The sequence below is a fragment of the Camelus bactrianus genome, chromosome 10 (assembly GCF_048773025.1).
Source record: "Camelus bactrianus isolate YW-2024 breed Bactrian camel chromosome 10, ASM4877302v1, whole genome shotgun sequence".
NCBI classification, from domain to species: Eukaryota; Metazoa; Chordata; class Mammalia; order Artiodactyla; family Camelidae; genus Camelus; species Camelus bactrianus.
In genome coordinates, this window is record NC_133548.1 from 63,914,669 (window position 1) to 63,933,820 (window position 19,152).

At 39.2% G+C, this 19,152-nt stretch overlaps 1 protein-coding gene across 2 annotated transcripts in view; it reads left to right on the top strand.

Annotated features, from left to right (window-relative positions):
• C10H11orf97 (chromosome 10 C11orf97 homolog) overlaps window positions 1-19,152 on the top strand; it is a 29,918-nt gene that overhangs the window by 5,211 nt on the left and 5,555 nt on the right. For both annotated transcript variants that reach the window (XM_074372887.1, XM_074372888.1), the window contains exons 2-4: window positions 11-69; window positions 1,454-7,251; window positions 10,568-10,672. In XM_074372887.1, coding sequence (XP_074228988.1) covers window positions 6,891-7,251; window positions 10,568-10,672 — 466 coding nt within the window. In that variant the 5' untranslated portion in view covers window positions 11-69; window positions 1,454-6,890. The remainder of the gene's footprint in view (window positions 1-10; window positions 70-1,453; window positions 7,252-10,567; window positions 10,673-19,152) is intronic.

The window sequence follows — 19,152 nt, forward strand, 5'->3', positions numbered from 1 at the left end:
ATTTTGGCAGTTGTTGGAGCAGGTCGTGGAGAGGATGTGACAGCCAGTTGACCCTCTAGTTGGACCCAGGTAATGAAGTTTCCTCACCTCCCCCACCCCATCTCTGCTCCTTAGCTCCCTACCTTCCCCCACCCCCCTGTCCTTGGAATGTACGGTCTACCTACTGTTCCCACAGTGGGAGCCGTTCAAGGACGTGGCCTTGGGAGAGCATTGTGTTGTTGAGATCACCTGAACTGAACACTGAACACTGTTAAGGCCTCTATATAAACTTTAAGATTCTGGGGGGGCAGGTGCAGAGATCTATTCACCTTTCAGCCACCCTAGACAAGCTTCCCGTGTAAGTTCCCTTGCTCATTAAACTTGTCACCTACCAGTCTGGAGTGAGCTGCCTCTCTCTTCAGTCTCTCCTTGTCCTCCATGTATTTTCAGGCTTCACCCAGGAAATTCCTGAGGTTGCAAACGAACAGTGATTAGTTTCACTTGAATCTTGAATTCCAAGATAAAATATATCAAAATTGTAATGTAAAAAAAAAATTCTATGTCTGTTTATCAGCCTTCCTCAATCATCTTTTTGGAATGCACAAATGGAATAGTCATCTGATCTTCTTAATGGAATTTTTATATATCCAAAATGTGGCCCACTGAACCACTGTGACAATAGCTGACAACTGTTTACTGGGTACCGACTGTGCAGTAAGTGCTCACATACCTTATCTCATGTGAGCCTCACAGTAACACGATGAGATAAGATGCCATTGTACAAATGAGGAAAGTGGGCTTATGGAGGTAAATTCTCATGCAGTTAGTAAGAGGAGATGGAGATTAAGTTTCAAACTTGTCTTTGTGATTCCACCACCTTTACTCTGATACCTGGTATCTATTTGTAAAGTTGATTAAAGAATAGTTCATTTTGTGCACATTTAGTTTATTTTCCTTGAACTAAGTTTCTAGAAAGCTTCATTCAAATGTTACAGCTTTCCCCCATGAATGTTAATATCTATTTATGTGCCATCAGTCTATTAAATAATTAAAACAATAAAAATTCCACTTTCTTTAGTATTATTTTCTGTAGATTATTTATAGTAGCATTTGAGGACATAAAAATTATTCTTATTAGGAGGAAGTTACATTTTGTGGCATGAAAACATACATAAGCAAAAATTCCATTAGCTGAAAATCTTAAGAGCCAAAGCAATTTAAATAAAAACACGAAGTTGGGGGATTTATACAACCTGATTTCAAAACTATGAAAAAGCAGTATCAAGACAGTGTGGTATTGGTGGACAGACATACAGACATACATCAATAGGACAGAGTCTAGAAAAGACTTAAATGTACATTAGTCACCTGACTTTTGATAAAGGTGCCAAGGAATGCAATGGGAAATTCTCTCAAAGAATTGATGCTGGAACAATTGAATATTCATTTGGGAAAATAATTAACTCACTTATAGAGAGCAGAGCAGTGACTGCCTGGCAACACGGACAGAAGTTGGACTGCAGAAGGTCAGGAGGAATGTCTTGGAGGTGATGGAAATGTTCTGTGTCCTGACTGCAGTGGTAGTTTTGCAGGTATGTACAACTGTCAAAAGACATTGAATTTTATACTTTAAATGGAATGAAGTTTTTTACGCATAAGTTATACTTCAACAAGGCTGATTTTTAAAAGTAGTCATCCAGAGATGACTAATTTCATCCTTTTGTTATTTTCACTGGCAAGAAGGGATATATGAGGGCCTCCTCCCCAGATTCTAGGGGTATATCTTCCTGGGGGCCTGTGGAGTCTTACGAGCGATCTGAAAAAATATACATCTCACCAATTCACTGGAATTTTAAAATCCCAAGCAAATAGCCCTTTGTAATTGCAAGCAGCACTTTCTCCATTAAATTATAGAGTAGGAAGCAAAATATTTGCCCTAAAATGATTAGTCCATTTGACATTACATTCAACAAGTTTGAAAGATGGTTTAGTTACTAGAAGAAGGATCTTGTTGGCTTTTAAAATAATTAGATCAAGACTGTTAGAATCTGGAATAACATACCAAAGCGGTTATAGCATCTACTTTTCTGAAGAAAAAATAATAGCATTAAACATCCCATTGCTTATCTAATTGCCTTACTACCAAGCAGAAGAAAGACTGAGGTGACTTCTGGAGACATGTTTGAAATCTATAGAATTGAACAGAGAATGTAAAATGTACTTCACCCAGAGTTTTACTAGTATACTATTGAGCAATACAAAGTAATATATTAACTTTGGCAATATATTGTTTTATTTCTTCAATAAAGACTTCATGTTCTTACATTCAATATAATTTTTGTCACAAGGAAAATTTAGTCTTGGGTTTTGCCTCCATCTAGTGGATAATTTGGTCTCTTTAATGAAAATGAGAAAAGGATAAGCCATCCTGTTTTTGTTGGGTTTAAGTTTTTTGGAACTAAAAAAAGTAAAGAAAAATCATCAATACAGTTCATGGATAAAACAGTACATCTTATATTTTTTATGAACATTCTATTCCCAAGGAGATATGAGATCATGTATAATTAGTGGCATGCATATAATAACTAGAAACAGAAAATCAAAAGCCATTTAAGAGAATGAAGGAAATAAACCACTTAAGTTAATATAGTTACTGCAATTGACAATTAAATTATCTCCAAGCTTTTTGGTATTGGAGACAAAAAGGAAAATGATAATTGCTTAATTCTTTATTATTTGATCAAAGTAGACTACATTGGGGTTTTGCTTGTTTTTTGTTTTTTTTTTTGAGTAAAAATATTTTCAGACTAGTTTTTTCTAATAGAAAAAATATTTTCAGACTAATTTTTTGTATAATTTTGTAGAGGTATAGCAAACACAGTAAAGTTTAGAAATCTTGATGAATTCAATGAAGTGAACACATCCATTTAACAACTACCCAGATCAAGTGCCCCAAAAGTCTACCTTGTTGTCACTCTCTCAGGGCTCCCTCAGAGGTAACCACTATTCTAACTTCTGTCACCATTATGTTTTGCCTACATTAAGTGTAATCATTTATATGTATATTTTGTGTTTGCTTCTTTCATAAGACATTACATCTGAGAGATTCATCCATATTTTTGCATGTAGCAGGGGTTGGTTCTTTTTCATTGTAAAATATTCTGTTATGTAAACATACCATAATTTATATATACATTTATTGCTGATTTTTGAAGCACCTTTGAATTGTTCCCAGTTTGGTGCTTTTATGAGTAGTACTGGCATGAACATTCTATCACAAAGGTTCCAAGACCACACCATAGGGAAAAGACAGTCTCTTCAACAGTGCTAGGAAAACTGGATATCTACATGGGAAAAAAATGAAGTTGGACCCTTTCATTGTATCACATACAAAAATTAACTCAAAATGTATTAAAGACCTAAACATATGACCTAAAACTATAAAACTCTTAGAAGAAAACATAGGAGAGAATCTTCACAATGTTGGTCTTGGCAATTACATTTTGGATATGAGACCAGAAGCACAGGAAACAAAAATGAAAACAGACAAGTGGGACTACATCAAATTCCAAAACTTCTGCACACCCAAGGAAATAATCAACAGAGTGAAAAAGCAACATGCAGAATAGAACAAAATATCTGTAAATCATGTATCTGATAAGGGGTTAATATTCAGGATATACACAGAGATTTCTACAACTCAAAAGCAAAATAAAACAAAACAAATAACCTGATTAAAAAGTGGGGAAAGGACTTGAATGAACATTTCCCCAAAGAAGAAATACAAATGGCTGACAAGGATATGAATGATCAACATCACTAATCGTTAGATAAATGCAAAACCACAGTAAGATAACTCCTCATAGCTGCTAGGATGGCCATTATCAAGAAACAAAACACAAAAACAGAAAATAACATGTGTTGGTGAGGATGTAGAGAAATTGGAACCCTCAGTTACTGTTGGTGGGAATGTAAAATGGTATAGACATTTAGAAAACAGTGGAGTTCCTCAAAAATTAAAAACATAATTATCATATGATCCAGCAATCCCACTTCTGATATATATCCAAAAGAATTCAAAGAAGGATCTTGAGATATTTGCTCATCCACATTCATTACAGCATTATTCACAACAGCTAAGAGATGGAAGCAACCCAAATGTCCATTGACAGATGAATAAATTTTTAAAAATGTAACAGATACATAAAATGGAATATTATTAAGCCTTAAAAAAGAAGAAAATCCTTTCACGTGCTACAACAGGGATTAATCCTTCTTAGCATAAGACATAATGGTAAATAAAATAAACCAATCACAAAAAGACAAATTCTGTATGAGTCCACTCATACGAGACATCTAAAGTATTCAAATTCATAGAAACAGAAAGCAGAATGGTTGTTGCCAGGGGCTGGAGGAAGGGAGAAACAGGAAGTTGGTGTTCAATGGGTATAGAGTTTCTAATCTGCAAGATGAAAAATTTCTAGTGTTATACAACAATGTAAATATACTTAACATTTAAAATGGTTAAGATGGTGAAAAAAAAAAAAACTATTAGCCATATAAAAAAGTCAGACAGGCTCTCTGTACTGGACGGTACACAGCACAGCTGAGGGCGGGACACCACGCTGAAATGGGCATTTCATGAATGCTTACATACTTCATGTTGAGTCTTTGGTTCTCTTCTCCCCTTCACGTCCCAGGGTGCTGGCACCAGGCTGATACCCTCCAGCAGGGAGACTAGAGGAGTCACCCCGTGGAGAATCAGAGCAGGTCAAGAGATAAGACCTTAAAATACTGACATCAGGGCTTCCCCAACTGAACAGCCCAGAGAGATTACCTATCAGTGAAACCTCCAGTTAATAAGCCCACCTGTATGTACAGAGTCGTACTCTCTACTACCAGATAGGACAAGACAGTCAGGGATCACCTGAAGATTGATGAAAGCTACTAAGACATAGACCAAAAGAAACGGAAACAGGTAACTTGGAGGAAGCAGCAATTATACAGAAAGAAAACAACTTTGGAAATGAAGTATACAATTAATACCCTTAGAGAGGTAAGATATTGCATCCATCCATGATATAAGACCAAGCTGCCATACAAAAAAGAGAGTACTGGGAAATTAGAAACATGGCACTAGAAGTGAAAAATAGAATGTTTACAAAATGTTGAGGAAATCTACCAGAAAATAGTGCAAAAATAGAGATATAAAAAAGGAAAAATAGGTCAGAAAATTAAAAGACAAATCAGAAGATCTAATATACAAATCATAGGAGTTCCAGAGAGAACAGAGAAAAAAAAAAAAGAGATTGCAATAAAATAATTCAAGAAAAAGTCTTTCAATGAAGGACATGTGTTTCTAGATTGAAATGATCTGCCGAGTGCCCAGCAAAATGGCTGAAAATTTACCCACATCAAGGTGTATTATAAAATTCAGAACCATGAGGACAAAGAAGATCCTCCACATTTCTAGAAAGAAAGAACATGTCCTACCCACGGGGTCAGGGATAGAACGTTGACAGAATTCTCTATAGCAACAGTAGATGCCGAAAGACAATAGTGCAATGACTTTAAAATTCTGAGGAAAAATGATTTCCAACCTGGAGTTCTTTATCCAGTTAGACCCGCCCCTTTAGTAGAGGGTAAAATAAACGTTCAAAAATGGAAAGATTTGGGCGTTTTATCTCCCATACACCACTTCTCCAAAAGCTCCTGGAGATATGATCCAACGAATAAGTAAGCAAACCAAACAAGAGAAGAAGATCAGAGCTTCGACACAAGAGAGAGGCATGGCGGTGAAGGGAAATCCTTAGACAACAGCTGTGTAACCACAGGTCTGGAGAGCAACCAGCGCAGACCGGAACAGATCAGGTCTCTCTGGAAGGGACTTTTTCAAAAAGATGAAATTGATAGAATTCCTCATGTATTTGAAGATATTAAGAGATTTACACAAGGAGAGTTTGGGAATTGAGTGATAAGGATATTAGAAATCAAGCAAATTAAAAAAACAAGGCAATTATTAACTCCAGTTAATTAAAAGGTTGTGCAGAAAGAAAAAGTGACCCTAGGATAGTAGGTGGTGGACTCATCTGCAACTAGAGTTCATGCAGCCATAGTAATTCATTGTAAAATGTAGCCAAAATTTCAATTTATCTACATTGGCAGTTGGAGGGGACAGTATACGTGAGGTGACGAGCATGAAAGAGAGCTAAATCCTCATTTTCCATTGACGGAAATCAAGATGTGATACTTAAAACTGAAATATATAAAAAGCAGCAAAATAAGCATTTGGTTAGATGGCTTTAAATACTAAACTATCAGCCAAAAGAGGTGAATGTGGTTGCCTGTGGGGTAAAATGGAGTCCTCTGTATTTGGCTACAAACCTTGCAGAACTATTTAATTCTGCACGTTTAGCTTTCATAAAATTAACACCACAATTTTTTAATGACTGCAAAAACAAAACAAGAGCGACCTCATGCTCCAAATAAAAACCTAGATTTTTCCATTTGCTATTTAAATCAAACTTTTCTGAACTTGATTTTCTCATTTGTAAAATTAGTTATTATATGGATTGAAAGAAATTGTGAATACAAACGTGCTTGGACACTACAAGAATGGTCTGATAATAACAACAACAGTTTACAGTCCAAAAGTTGGGAACCCTCAACATTCATTTATTCGGTCACATTGTGTGTGTAGCAGGGAGAGGGTCACGACAAGCAAAACACTGCGTGAAACCAGAGACCTTACCTTGAACTCACCCGTCCAGTCCCTGCTCCAGCCCCTACCTGTTCCAGGTGGTGATCACTTCTTTGGCTTTGGGGGCCAAACTTTTCTGAGTTCAGATTCCCTACCGTGGAATGGTAAAGCCTCTTGCGAAACTCGTGTGAGAAAAAAGCGGGAGAGAGAAATGGAACGCCCTCCGTTTTGGTGGGTAAGCAATCGCAGCTCCCCAGCTCCAGCGCCTTCCGGAGCGCGCTGGACGCCTGGAGACGCCGGCGGAGAGAGGCTGGGGGCGGGGAGGATCCGCAGTCGCTACGGCAACCGGAGACGCTTCGTGTTCCCCGGCAGCCAGCGGCGGAGCGGAGGCGGCCAGCCGGCCTCGGGCCGCGAAGAAGACCCTTGCAGCATGAGAGGGGAGGAGGCGGTGACCGCGGTGGCGGTGCCCGAGGCCGGCCGCGACAGGGAGCAGCCTCGGCAGCCCGCAGGCCTGGGGTGCGGGGCGCGCGGGGAGCCCGGCGGCGGCGGCCCCCAGGAGTCCCGCAAGCAGTGTGAGTTCCCTTCCAGCCGTAGGCCCTGCAGGGAGGGACGTGGTGGCGCCGGGAAGCGGTGTTAAGAGGAACTGGGGGAAACCGGAGTGAGACTAGCTGAAGCCGCAAAGGTTTTGGAGGGAAAGGATGGAGCTGCTGTTTTGTCAAAGGCAGGTATGATGGTTTTGTGGCCGAAAGCATCTAAGTCCACTTCTCCAAGCCCTTCTTCATAAAAGGCCTCCCGGGTAGCCTCCAACTTAATTGGTTAGTGACATTGGCCTGGAAGGTATTGAAAAAAATGTGTGTGTATATATATATATATATATAAAATAATTAAATTACAAAAATATGTAAAATATAACATATAAATTTATGTTTCACATATAATGAAGGTATTAAATTTATTTTTAAAATATATAAGTTATATACATACACACTCACGGAAACATACAGATCATTTTTGTCAGTTCCTTCATTTTACAAACCAGGAAACTGAGCTCTAGACCAGAGGAAAGGAAGTGACTTGCCTACCCTCACTCAGTGCTGGAGAAATCTTTGAAATCAACTCCCGTCTCTTGGATTCTTAATTCAAAAATTATTATCCCCCGATCCTTTTAGAATCTCACAATTATGGGCCACAATTTAAGACTGCTGTTGTTTCCCCCCTGCCCTGCCAAACACTCAGACAATATTCAACTAAGTAAAGGCAGTTCTGGGTCACAGTCACCGCCAACACGGTTGAAACTTGAGTCCGTGCCAGGTCGAAGCGCTCATCCATACTGTCCCGCAAATTTACAGGTATTTCCCAGCCCCTTGTGCCCCACAGGTCTTCAGTAGATGCTAAGGAATGATGAAGGTGAAGATAATAGGCCGAAGAGGAGGGCGAGCGGTTCCCAGCCATTCTGCAGCGCCTCCTTGATTGCCTCTCTGGAGAGCAGCCCGGAGTTGCCGCAGCTCCGTCTGGGCGCGGGCCACCGGAGGAGGGAGGGTTGGGCTGACGCGGCTCAGCTTCCGCGCCTCAGGGGACCACGCCGGCCTCGGAGATCCCACCGCCGAGCCGCAGAACCTCTGCCGCCTGGTGGAAGGGCCGCTTCCCTCCGCATCAGCTTCAACGTGCCTGGTTATGAAGCCTCGTTCCTGTTAGTGTTGTCAACAGCATGCAGAGACCTTATTTAGAGCCACGAAATGCAGTATGTTTTAAATATGCAGGATAGTTAAGGAATTCCTTACTCCGACTTAAGATTCTATCGGAGAATTTTCCCGTTAAAGATGCTAGAATGTAAAGATTCTTTATTCCCTGTGGCTGTAGGAGTAAAAAGGTGGAATTAACCATTCACTCGTCAGTTTAACAAATATTCAGTCCTTATTGCATGCCCGACATTGGGCAAGATGCTGGGAAATGAGTGATGGATTAAGGCAGGTGTTCAAACGTTTAGGAGCTCACAAAGTCAGGGTGGGGGGCATGTAAGGAGTTCTTGCCTCAGCCTCCGCGAGGACATCATTTAGGGTCTCAGCTGAGGTGGAGACACCCTTTACATCTGCACAAAGTACCCATTCAATTTCCAAATGTTTTGTGGAAAGGTCTTCAGTCTCTGTACAACTTCTACTAATAATTACTTATCTGCTTTCAAATATGCACAGATAAAATGTGGTCCTTTCCCACTGAAACATCTTTGAATTATAGAGTGGTGGCTATCTGAGCACCCAACAAATCTTTCATAGACTCAGCGTGACCTTTAAAATAATTTGTAGCACTCTCACCATGCTAGCTGAACTATTCCAATAGTCTCCATTTTATTAAATCACTGAAACCAGTATTCTAGGTACCATCAGATTAGTATAGTGTGGTGGCACCATAACCTCCCTTGATCTGAACATTATACTTCTGTTAAGTGGATCTGAACAGACAAAAATAGCTGTTTTGGCAGTCATGTTATGTTATGAACACGTATAACAAATGTAGTCTACAACATCCTTAGTTTCTCTTTCCTCCTTTGTCCAATTGAAAATATTTGACCCAGGCCTTTTCTGTACTGTACTTATGCAGTTCCTTTGTTGGATCCTAAATACAAGTCATCATATTTATCCTTTTCAGTACCATCCTATGGATTTTATCACTTCGTTCCAAGTATAGACATCCCTTTGAGCCCTGAGTTTGCCATTCAGCACATACACCATTCACCAGATGTGTGCCATTTGCACATGTGGTGAGTTTGCTGAAAGTTCCTACATCCGAATTAACAAATTAAATGGTGTCCCAGCAGTTTCAAGTAGAGTCTCTGGAAGCCACTGATCTGTTCATCAGCTTCTTTGGCGTGGGCACTGCCTTCTGCAAATGCACTTTATCAAATGTCTTGCTGAGATGCGGATACACTGGCGACAACATCTCCCTAATCTAGCTGGTTTAGTGACTTGATTTGAGAGAGTCAAGTAGGCATGACTTTTAATTTTTATGACTCGTTTTGTGACTTTTACTTTTGGGAGTTACTTTCTCATCTATAAAATAGGAATGAATATACCTGCCCATAGGGTGATTGAGAGGAAAAGAGAGATAATATATGTAACATGTCTAGGATGTAGTAGCATTCAATACATTGTAGCAACTGTTAATAGCCAGCTTCCTCCCTTCCTTCCTTCCTTTCTTTTTCTTTCTTTCAGCAGGGAATATTTGCCTATACTAGCTCTTTACTACTCTCTCATTTTTCAGAGTTCCTCAAAACCTTCAGTGATTTCCTCTCTAAATTCTCAAAGCAGAAGGGCTAAAATTTGTCAAGAGACCTCAACTTAGAGCAGGTGATCTCTTCCTCTTCACTGAAGTGTTATAGGATTTACTTCTTTAGGTCCTAGCCACGTTTCTTAAACCCGTATTTCTTTAAAATGTCCATAAGTGGTTCACTACTCCAATTCAGGTTTAATCTTTAAAAAGATGATTGAATACTGCTAGACTGTTCTGTTATGCATCCAGATTATAGGTTACAGGCACACGTTTATCTTATTCATTGCTGTATCCTCTGCCCCTAACCCAGTGCCTGGCACAGACTAGGTCTTTAATGAGAATATATTGACCAAATAAAAGTTTTCTTCAACCTAATGAAAAAACTCCATATATTTCTTCATAATACCTAAAAAAGTTATGAAACTTAAACTCAAAATGTGAATTCCTCCCCTAAACTAAAAGTTACCATGGAAGAGATCTTTCCAAAATAGAGTCTGCAGGGTGAGTCATCTGCTATTTGTATGGAAGGATGGCTGTCTTCAAAAAATAGTTATTCATGTAGGTAATGGCTAGAAGGTTGGGCAGAATTATAAGTAACTGATTTTGTTACTGTCTTTATAGGGAAGAAATTTTTATACTGTGAGCCTCATAAGAGAATTAAGGAGGTACTGGAAGAAGAACTTTACATTAAGAGAGATGAATGCCACATTAAAAATTCACCTGCAGGTAATCTGAGGGACAAATGAAGTATATTTGCAAAATGCATATAAAATTGCCTAAATGATGGCAGAGTGATTATTTTCTTTATTACAAAACCACGACTGGCAAAAGAAAAATGGGTCCTTGGGAAATTCTTCAGTTACTTTTATAATTATTTTGCCTATGTCCAAATAAATTGTTGTTTTTAGAAAAAAAATGAGCTGGGTATCAGTATCTACACTGCTATCCTGCACTTCTGGTGGAGTTATTTCTATTTTTTAACGAGTAGAATTTCTTCCAAGTGACCAGAAAAGCACAATAACATCTTCAATCTTTATCAGTATAAGTATGACCAATAACAGTGGTTCCCAAAGTTAGACTACATCAGAACTGCCTGGTAAAAGCAGATACCTGGGCCCCATCCATGGAGTAACTGACTCAGTAGGTCTGAAATGGGGCCCAAGAATTTGCATTTCTACCAAGTTTCCAGGTGATTTTTTTTTTAAAGTTTTCATTTCTTTCTTTTTTGGGGAGGGGTGAGGGTAACTAGGTTCATTTATTTATTTATTATTTTAGAGGAGGTACTGGGGATTGAACCCAGGACCTTGTGCATGCCAAGCATGCGCTCTGCCACTTGAGCTATATCCTCCCCACCCCAGCTGATATGGACGATACTGGTCCAGGGACCCCATGTTGCAAATCACTGACCCAGAAGAACTTAAGTCATTTAAATAGGTCAAACCATCCAAGGATTTTATCCTACATAGAGATAGTATATGAGTTACATGGTCTGCGCATTGGTAACTCTCACTGATGTTTCATTTGAAAAAAGATACACTCTCAGCCAACCTCGCCGATGTTATTTTGAACTGCTGGAGCCCCTCACTTTCATAGATCCTATTCAGTGAGTCCTAGGTGCATATTTCATGCTTTTCAAATCATCAGGTTTCAATTGCAACCCTCTTGGGTTCCAATAGTTGCTTGAGGAAATAAAAGAATCGTAAGACATGACTCCTACATGCAGAGAACTTGACATTTTCTGAGGCATTTCTTGAACAACAGGCAGGTGGGACCCAAATTCACTAAGGATTCCTAAGAGCAGATGCCCTAGGCCCAGGGGTGCATCTTTTCAGACTCCATGATGTATCTTCCCACTTTACATTTTAAAACCAGCATAGAAACACTTTTTTAGGCCTTCTTGTACTGCACATTCTTGTGGGAAGAAAGACCAATGAGATGGCTAATTTTTTTCACACAGTTTCTTGAGGGAAAGTTTAAAGTCTTAGAGTTTGAATGCTATGGATAGATGCAGAATGACCTACTAAATTGTTTCTCTGACACCTAACCTACATGTACTATTTCCCTGGTGGTTAAAAAAAAAAATTAAGTCTATGCTATTCTGTGTTGGATTACCTTCATTGTTTTTGGAGACTGCATAAAAGCTGATTTATACACTAGTTGGATGTTATTCTTACTGGATACATTTGATCATGAGACAGTATAAGTGATTAGGAAAAATCATTCAGTTTAGGAAAATTTATTTTTCTAGGCAATCTTTTCAAATATTTTTCCTGTAAAATGGAGAATGCCTTTTATAATATCCACCAGAGGTCGCACAGAGGTGCTATATTAGCCTAAAAAAAATCTTTCAAGAGAATTGACTCTGTAAGATTCAATTTTAAAAAGGTCTATGAAAAACAGAAACCTGCTATATATTTTTTTCTCTTTCTTTTCTTCTCCGTCTTTTTTTAATGGCTGGAAGCCCCATGTCCTTGGCCAAAATACACAGCTTGTCACATACATCCAGAATTCTGCATAAAATTTTAGGGGCTTATATCACTTCTAAAGCAGGTATTCTCAGATGGTAGAAGAAAGAACTTTTGACCCATTGTCTCCACTCCTTTACTTATCGGTCGCCCCCTCACCAATCCCAATTAGACTTTTTATTTATTTATTTATTTTAATTGAAGTACAGTCAATTATAATATGTCAATTTCTGGTGTACAACACAATGTCCCCGTCATACATATACATACATATGTTCATTTTCATACTTTTTATTAAATGTTATTACAAGATATTGAACATAGTTCTCTGTGCTATACAGAAGAAACCTTTTTAAAATCTATTTTTATATATAGTGGCTAACATTTGTAAGTCTCAAACTCCCAAATTTATCCCTTCCCACTCCCTTTCCCCAGTAACCATAAGATTGTTTACTATGTCTGCGAGTCTGTTTCTGTTTCATAGATGAGTTCATAGTGTACTTTTTCTTTTTAGAGTCCACATATGAGTGATATCATATGGTATTTTTCTTTCTCTTTCTGGCTTAATAACTTAGAATGACGATCTCTAGGTCCATCCATGTTGCTGCGAATGGCATTATTTTATTCCTTTTTATGGCTGAGTTGTATTCCATTGTATAAATATATCACTTCTTCATCCAGTCATTTGTCGATGGACATTTTGGTTCCTTCCATGTCCAACTAGATTTTTGTTTCCATGAGTGCAGGAAAATTGTTCTTTCCCAGATTGCAAATGACCCTTCTCTGGAAGGTCAAATCCAAGGTTCTTGAAGGTCAAATCCAATCCACAAACTCAACTTCTCTGCTGCGTCTAACACAATTGTTTACTGCTTCCCTCTAGAAAACACTTTCTCAACTTAGTCTCTGGGTCACCGTGCTCCAATCTCCTGGTTTCACTCTTATCACTCTTTCTCTATCATCTTTGCTGACTCTCCTTCCTCCTGCCCTCTAAAATGTGGAGGATTCAGCTCCAGGCCTTTTTCTCTGTCTGCACTCCGTGGGTGATCACATCTAGCCCTATTGTGCTACTGACTCCAAAATTTATATCTCTGGACTTTTCCCCTCAAAAATCCCCAAAGCCTACTGATGTCTAAAGGCCTCTTAAACTTAACATGTCCAGAACAGAACTCTTACTCTATATTCCAACTTTTAAAATCCCACTCTTCAACAGGTCTTCCCCATCTCAAGAAATGGTACCACCATTCACACAGCTGAATAGACCAAACAACTAGAAGGCAAATCCTTTCTCCATGCCCAGTCCATCAGTGAATCCTGCTGATTCTACATTTGAAATATATCTTAAATTTCCCCTACTGCAACCTGGGCTAAGCCCCCATCTCTTGCAGGCTCAGCAGTAGACTCCTATGACAGTTTCCATAGTCCGTTCTCTACACAGAAACCAGAGGGATCTCTTACAAACATAAATCATTGCACAGCATCTCCATGCTGCAAGCTCTCCAATGGTTTCTTAGCATTCTTAGGCTAAATTTCAGTTTCCTTGTGTGGCCTGCTCACCTCTCTGAACTTATCTCCTGTACTTTTCCTCTTCACATTAGCCACCCAGGCTTTCTTGAAATTCTGGAACATGCCAGACCCATTCCTGCAGACCTCTACACTTTACCCAGACCATCAGATGTCTTCCTCCCTCTTTGAAAGAACTTTCAGTTCAAATGTTACCTTCTCAGAGATAACCTCGCCACCAGGTTAAAACAGAAACTACACCCCAGCTTACTCTCTAATCCCTTATACGACTTCTTTCTGCTTTTTTCTGTCACAACCTGCAGTTATATATTTATTTAAGTATACTTGCTTATATATATTTATTTAAGTATACTTAAGTATGCTTATATATTTTATGTAAGTATACTTGCTTATTGACTGTCTCTCTTACTAGAACATAAGCTCCCCGAAGACAGGGGCTTTATTTTGCTTACCACAAATTCTCATACAAGCCTTGTGCTATAGGAATTATGATTCCCACTTTACAGATGAGTAAACTGAGATTTTGAGATATTTGTAACTGTTCAAGATTATGCACTAAGTAAGTAGCAATACCAGATTCCAAATTCAGGTCTGACCCCAAGTCCCATTGACTTCTTTTTTTTTTCAATGGAGGTGCTGGGGATTGAACCCAGGATCTCATGCATGCTACGCATGCAGTTTACCACTGAGCTATACCTTCCCCGGCTCCACTGACTTTCTACTCACTACAGTGTCTCTGGTGACGTGTTATGGCTCCATCTAGTGGACACTGTTCTGTCCTTGACTGGCTTGAGATTTTTGCAGCACTGTCTCCTTAAACCTCATTCCTTCCTCAGATACCCTGATACCAACATGTCCTCATTGTCTTCTTACTTCTCTGGATATTGCTTCTCATCCTCCTTTAAGAACTCTTGTTACTTATTCCCATCTTCAAATATTGATATTTAGGAGGGTGTTACCCACATTCTTCTAATCTTGTTCCATTAACTCTCCCTGGATCACTTCAGCTGGTCCCATGGTTTCCACTACTATCTCACTATGATGTGTCTGAAATCTGTGTCTCCAGGCTAAGCTGTCCTTCCTGGATGTCCCATAAGTACTCAGAATCAACATGTCCAAAACAAAACTTACACCTCTTCCCCGCTTGCTTCTTCCCGTGTTTCACCCATCCCAGTGAATGACATGGCCTCATGAGCAAGTCCAAACCAAAGAGCCATCCTCCATACCCACTCCAGATCACTATGTCCCACATCCAGTTAGGCTGTTGGGAGTCTCTTAGTTTGGCCCAGGATCCCAAACTGTTCACCCACATGCGAGGTTTATTTTGCAAGCGTACAAACAGATGGTTCAGCATTGGATTTTTTAAATATATGAACCATTTGTCAACATTTTAAAAATCAGGAACTTTTACATACAAATCCAGATTTCTGTATTATTGTGGATGAAGAAGGAGGAGGGAGGAGAAAGCTGTAACAGCAGAGCTGCCAGTCACACCTGGCAGCAGTGGCTGGAGGTGGGTTACCCTGCCCTTCTCATGCCACTGTTAATCATTACACCCCAAGTTCCCTAGTTAAGTGGGGCAAATCACAAGTTATTTATGCTCATACACCCACTGCAGACTTTCTCTTCTCATGGTAGAAAAGAAAAAAAAGCATTTCTGTGGCATTCATGCCTACAATAAAAATGGAAAAAAAGAAAAACAAAACTGGGAAAGTCAATTATTTCTTACTTCCGGTCTGCTTAACTTACGTATATTACCTTCCTGGCTAGCTTGCTTGCTCGTGTTCTCTCCCTCTCCCTCCCTCCCTCCCCCACCCCTCTCACTCCATATATTTTTATATATATTTGAATTTATGACTTTAAACAGTACATACTGTTCCCTAGATATACCCAAGTCTATCTAAATTCTAGAGACCCCAAAGTAAATGCACGTATCCAAGTATATCTGTGTAGCTATGTATGTATTAGTTGGGTTTGTTTGATTTTTTTTGTTCTTTTCTCTTTTTTTTTAATTGAAGTATAGTCAATTTACAATATTATATTAGTCTCAGGTGTACAACATAGTGAGTCAATATTTTTATAGATTGTACTTTGTATAAAGTTATAAAATGTTGACTATATTCCCCATGCAGTACAATTACATCCTTGTAACTTACTGTTTGAAGTTTTAAACAGTCAGCTGTACACACTCACACGACAATCTGATTGGTAAATGTGAGTGTTTAATCAGCGTCCAGACTATATTTTTCCTCCACCATCGATAAAGCAACTAAACACTGGATCACAAAGTAAAGTGTGGGTGAACTTACAGAAGAATTTGTGTTATCTGTTAAGAGGAGGATTTGTCCTGAAGTTAAGCAACTTAGATTCTAACATATTTAGCTTGTGACTGATCTAGTGAGGGCTTTGGGTCCTTCCAGGCTCCTGACGTGGAGATAGATGGACTCAGTAAGAAGCATTGGATGCTCGGGTGATGGGTAGGGGTAGGTGAAGGGTGTCTCTGGTGGTGATTATTATTAATTAATTGTTATAATAATTATTTTAATTTTGGTAATAATTATTCATTAATAATATAATTGTTTATCACTTATTATTATATTAGCCCTCACTCACAGTGTGTCTCCTGGATGTGAAAGTTTTCCAAATTATCTCTCTTAATCTTTGCAACAACCCTATGCTCTCATTGTTCCCATTTTGCAGATCTGGAAGCTGAGGCTCGGGGGAGGTGCAGTGCCCTGCCCATTGTCACAGAGAGGAATAAGTGAGACTTGAATGCAGGCTTGTCAGAAGCTGATGTTTTTGCTCTTAGCCATCGGGTTCTACTTTAAAACATAAGATTATGTTTTCTTAGAGGAAAAAAGATTTGAAACTGTATTGGTAGGAAATAATATTCTCTTCAGTAAAAACAAAGTGGTCATGATCTTCTCCAAGTTTAGGTTTAAACTCGAGGTAAAACAGGTTTCAGAAGCTAACATTCAGAAGAATACATTCCTATCAGATGAGCACAGGGGCCAAGATCTACAGGGTCTCACCCTCCTGAAAAAAAAAGAAAAGCAATTTTCTGATCGGATCTTCTGTCCAATGTAAATGAAATATGGGCCCCTCATGGAACGTCCTGGATATGTAAGAATTTAGCTAACATCATAATTCATATATTCTCAGTGATTCCCTGAAGATTTCCCCCCTCCTTACAACTTTTAAAAAAGAAAAAGTAGGCTTATGGGGCATGCACTGTAGGAGTACTGAATTCATTTTTCCAGTTATTTTAAAGCTATTTTCCACATTTATAAAAACTTCTATAGAGGGCTGTGAGGAAATAAAGAAGTCTACTAAATTATCAAACTGCAAGGGCTTTTGTTTTTTTCTGGCTACAACCTGCTGAGGTGACAGTAGTCATAAAAAACGTGATGAATGAAGCTTATTACTTTTCTCTTGTACAACCCTCCCTTTCCCAGTGAATCTCAATCACGTACTACCACGTCCATTCACGTGTGTCTCTATGTGCCTGAATGCGCGGTAACTTAACTTTGTGTCTGGTTTGTTTCTTATGTTTAGTACAAATTTAGGAAATGTAAAATGTTGCTCACCAAGTGTGGACATGTTTGCTATTCATTAGTTCATTCAATAAAAATGTTTTGTGTACCTACAATATACAAGGAACTTACCAGACACCAAAGGCATGTAAAGATAATTACAAAAAAAAAAAAAAAAAAAAAAGCAACAACAAAAGACGTAATTACAGAGCCTAGAAGTCACCAAACATAAATTTAAATTACTTAACATTTTCCTCCTCTGACCATGTCCACACAAAGGAAGCACAGGCAGCATGTCTCTAAACAGGCTTTTCAAGCTCCAATGTTCCTTATTCACAGTCTGGAGACAACTGAAGGGAACAAAAATATTTTTAAAGGGCAAGTTTACCTTCTTTGATAGACCAGGCCAGATCCCACTGGCTCAAATATTTGGCAAAAAGTCATAGTTCAGTAACTTTAAAATTCAGGATAAGGACACACCTAAAAAGGTTTCTGAGTGGGAGGAGTGTGAAGACACGAGAAGGGGAGAGAGAGAAGAATCTCTGGAAGATTCTGAGCTTCGAGGAAGGACTGAATTCCTTTCTCTTAGCTGCTGCCCTTTGCTTTCTCAGGTTGAGCTGCCAGCACTGACTGAGGTCTCTCTGACCGTGAAACCCCCTCCTCCCCAGTTTGTCTTTCTTCCTCCTGCTGGACTGCATTTGCCCAAAGCTGAAGGAGTTGGATTTCTCTTTAAAGAAGCCGCTGCTTCAAAGGGTGTTCCTGCTTCTTCCTGGACCTCTTTTCCTCCAGTTAAATATGTCACCTTCCATAACTTCTTCATCCAAACATCGTATCAAATCAAAGTCATGCTGTTTTTCTAGCAGCCTCTATCCCTGAGTACTGTAAATATTTATGCATGTCTCTGTTTTGCTCCGAGGGTTTTTCCCCAGGCATTTCTGAGCATGTGCATTTACGTTTCAGGTATTTTCTCTATTAAGCTGTGAATGTCCAGCTAGCCCTGTGATTATATCTAAGAGAGCACAGCTAGATTAGACTAGCACAGTTCTGTCTAATTTGTTGTGGGTTTTCTAGAGTCCTCCCTCTGGATTTTTAACTGTTTCCCATTTACCAGATCTTCCCACAACGTGAACAAATCTATTTCCTTAGTCTCTTTCAGGGTGTCACAGGGGTACTGAATAAATGTTTGTGGGCTCTTCCATCTGAGAACTGATTATCTGAGAAAAAGGAGCAGCTCTTTTCTATCTCTAGATGAGGAAGAAGAGGAAACTGGCTTGATCGGTGGGGGAAGATTTAGGTTAGACATAAGACACAGCTTCAACTTTGTAAGGTCTTGACAGAAGGTGATTGTGGAGTTTGCGCTGAAGGTTTCTGAAGAGGGAAGAAACTGATCTTGACAGATAGCTTCAGCCACTCCATTGAGGGGCAGGGAAGGAAAGGGAAGGACTGACATTCAGCTGGGTGAGTCAGCTCAGTGACTGTGCCTCTGGAAATGGAATCTCAGTCTATGCTTGGACAGGAAAATCACTGTCCCTATAAAAATAATAGCTACCATTTATTGAGTATAAAGCATTTATATCCATTTCATCCAAATCCCATAATAATCCTTCAAGGTAGATATTATTGTCATCCCCATTTGAAAGATGAGGAAACTGAGACACAGTGGGTTAAACCACTTGCCCAAAGTCAT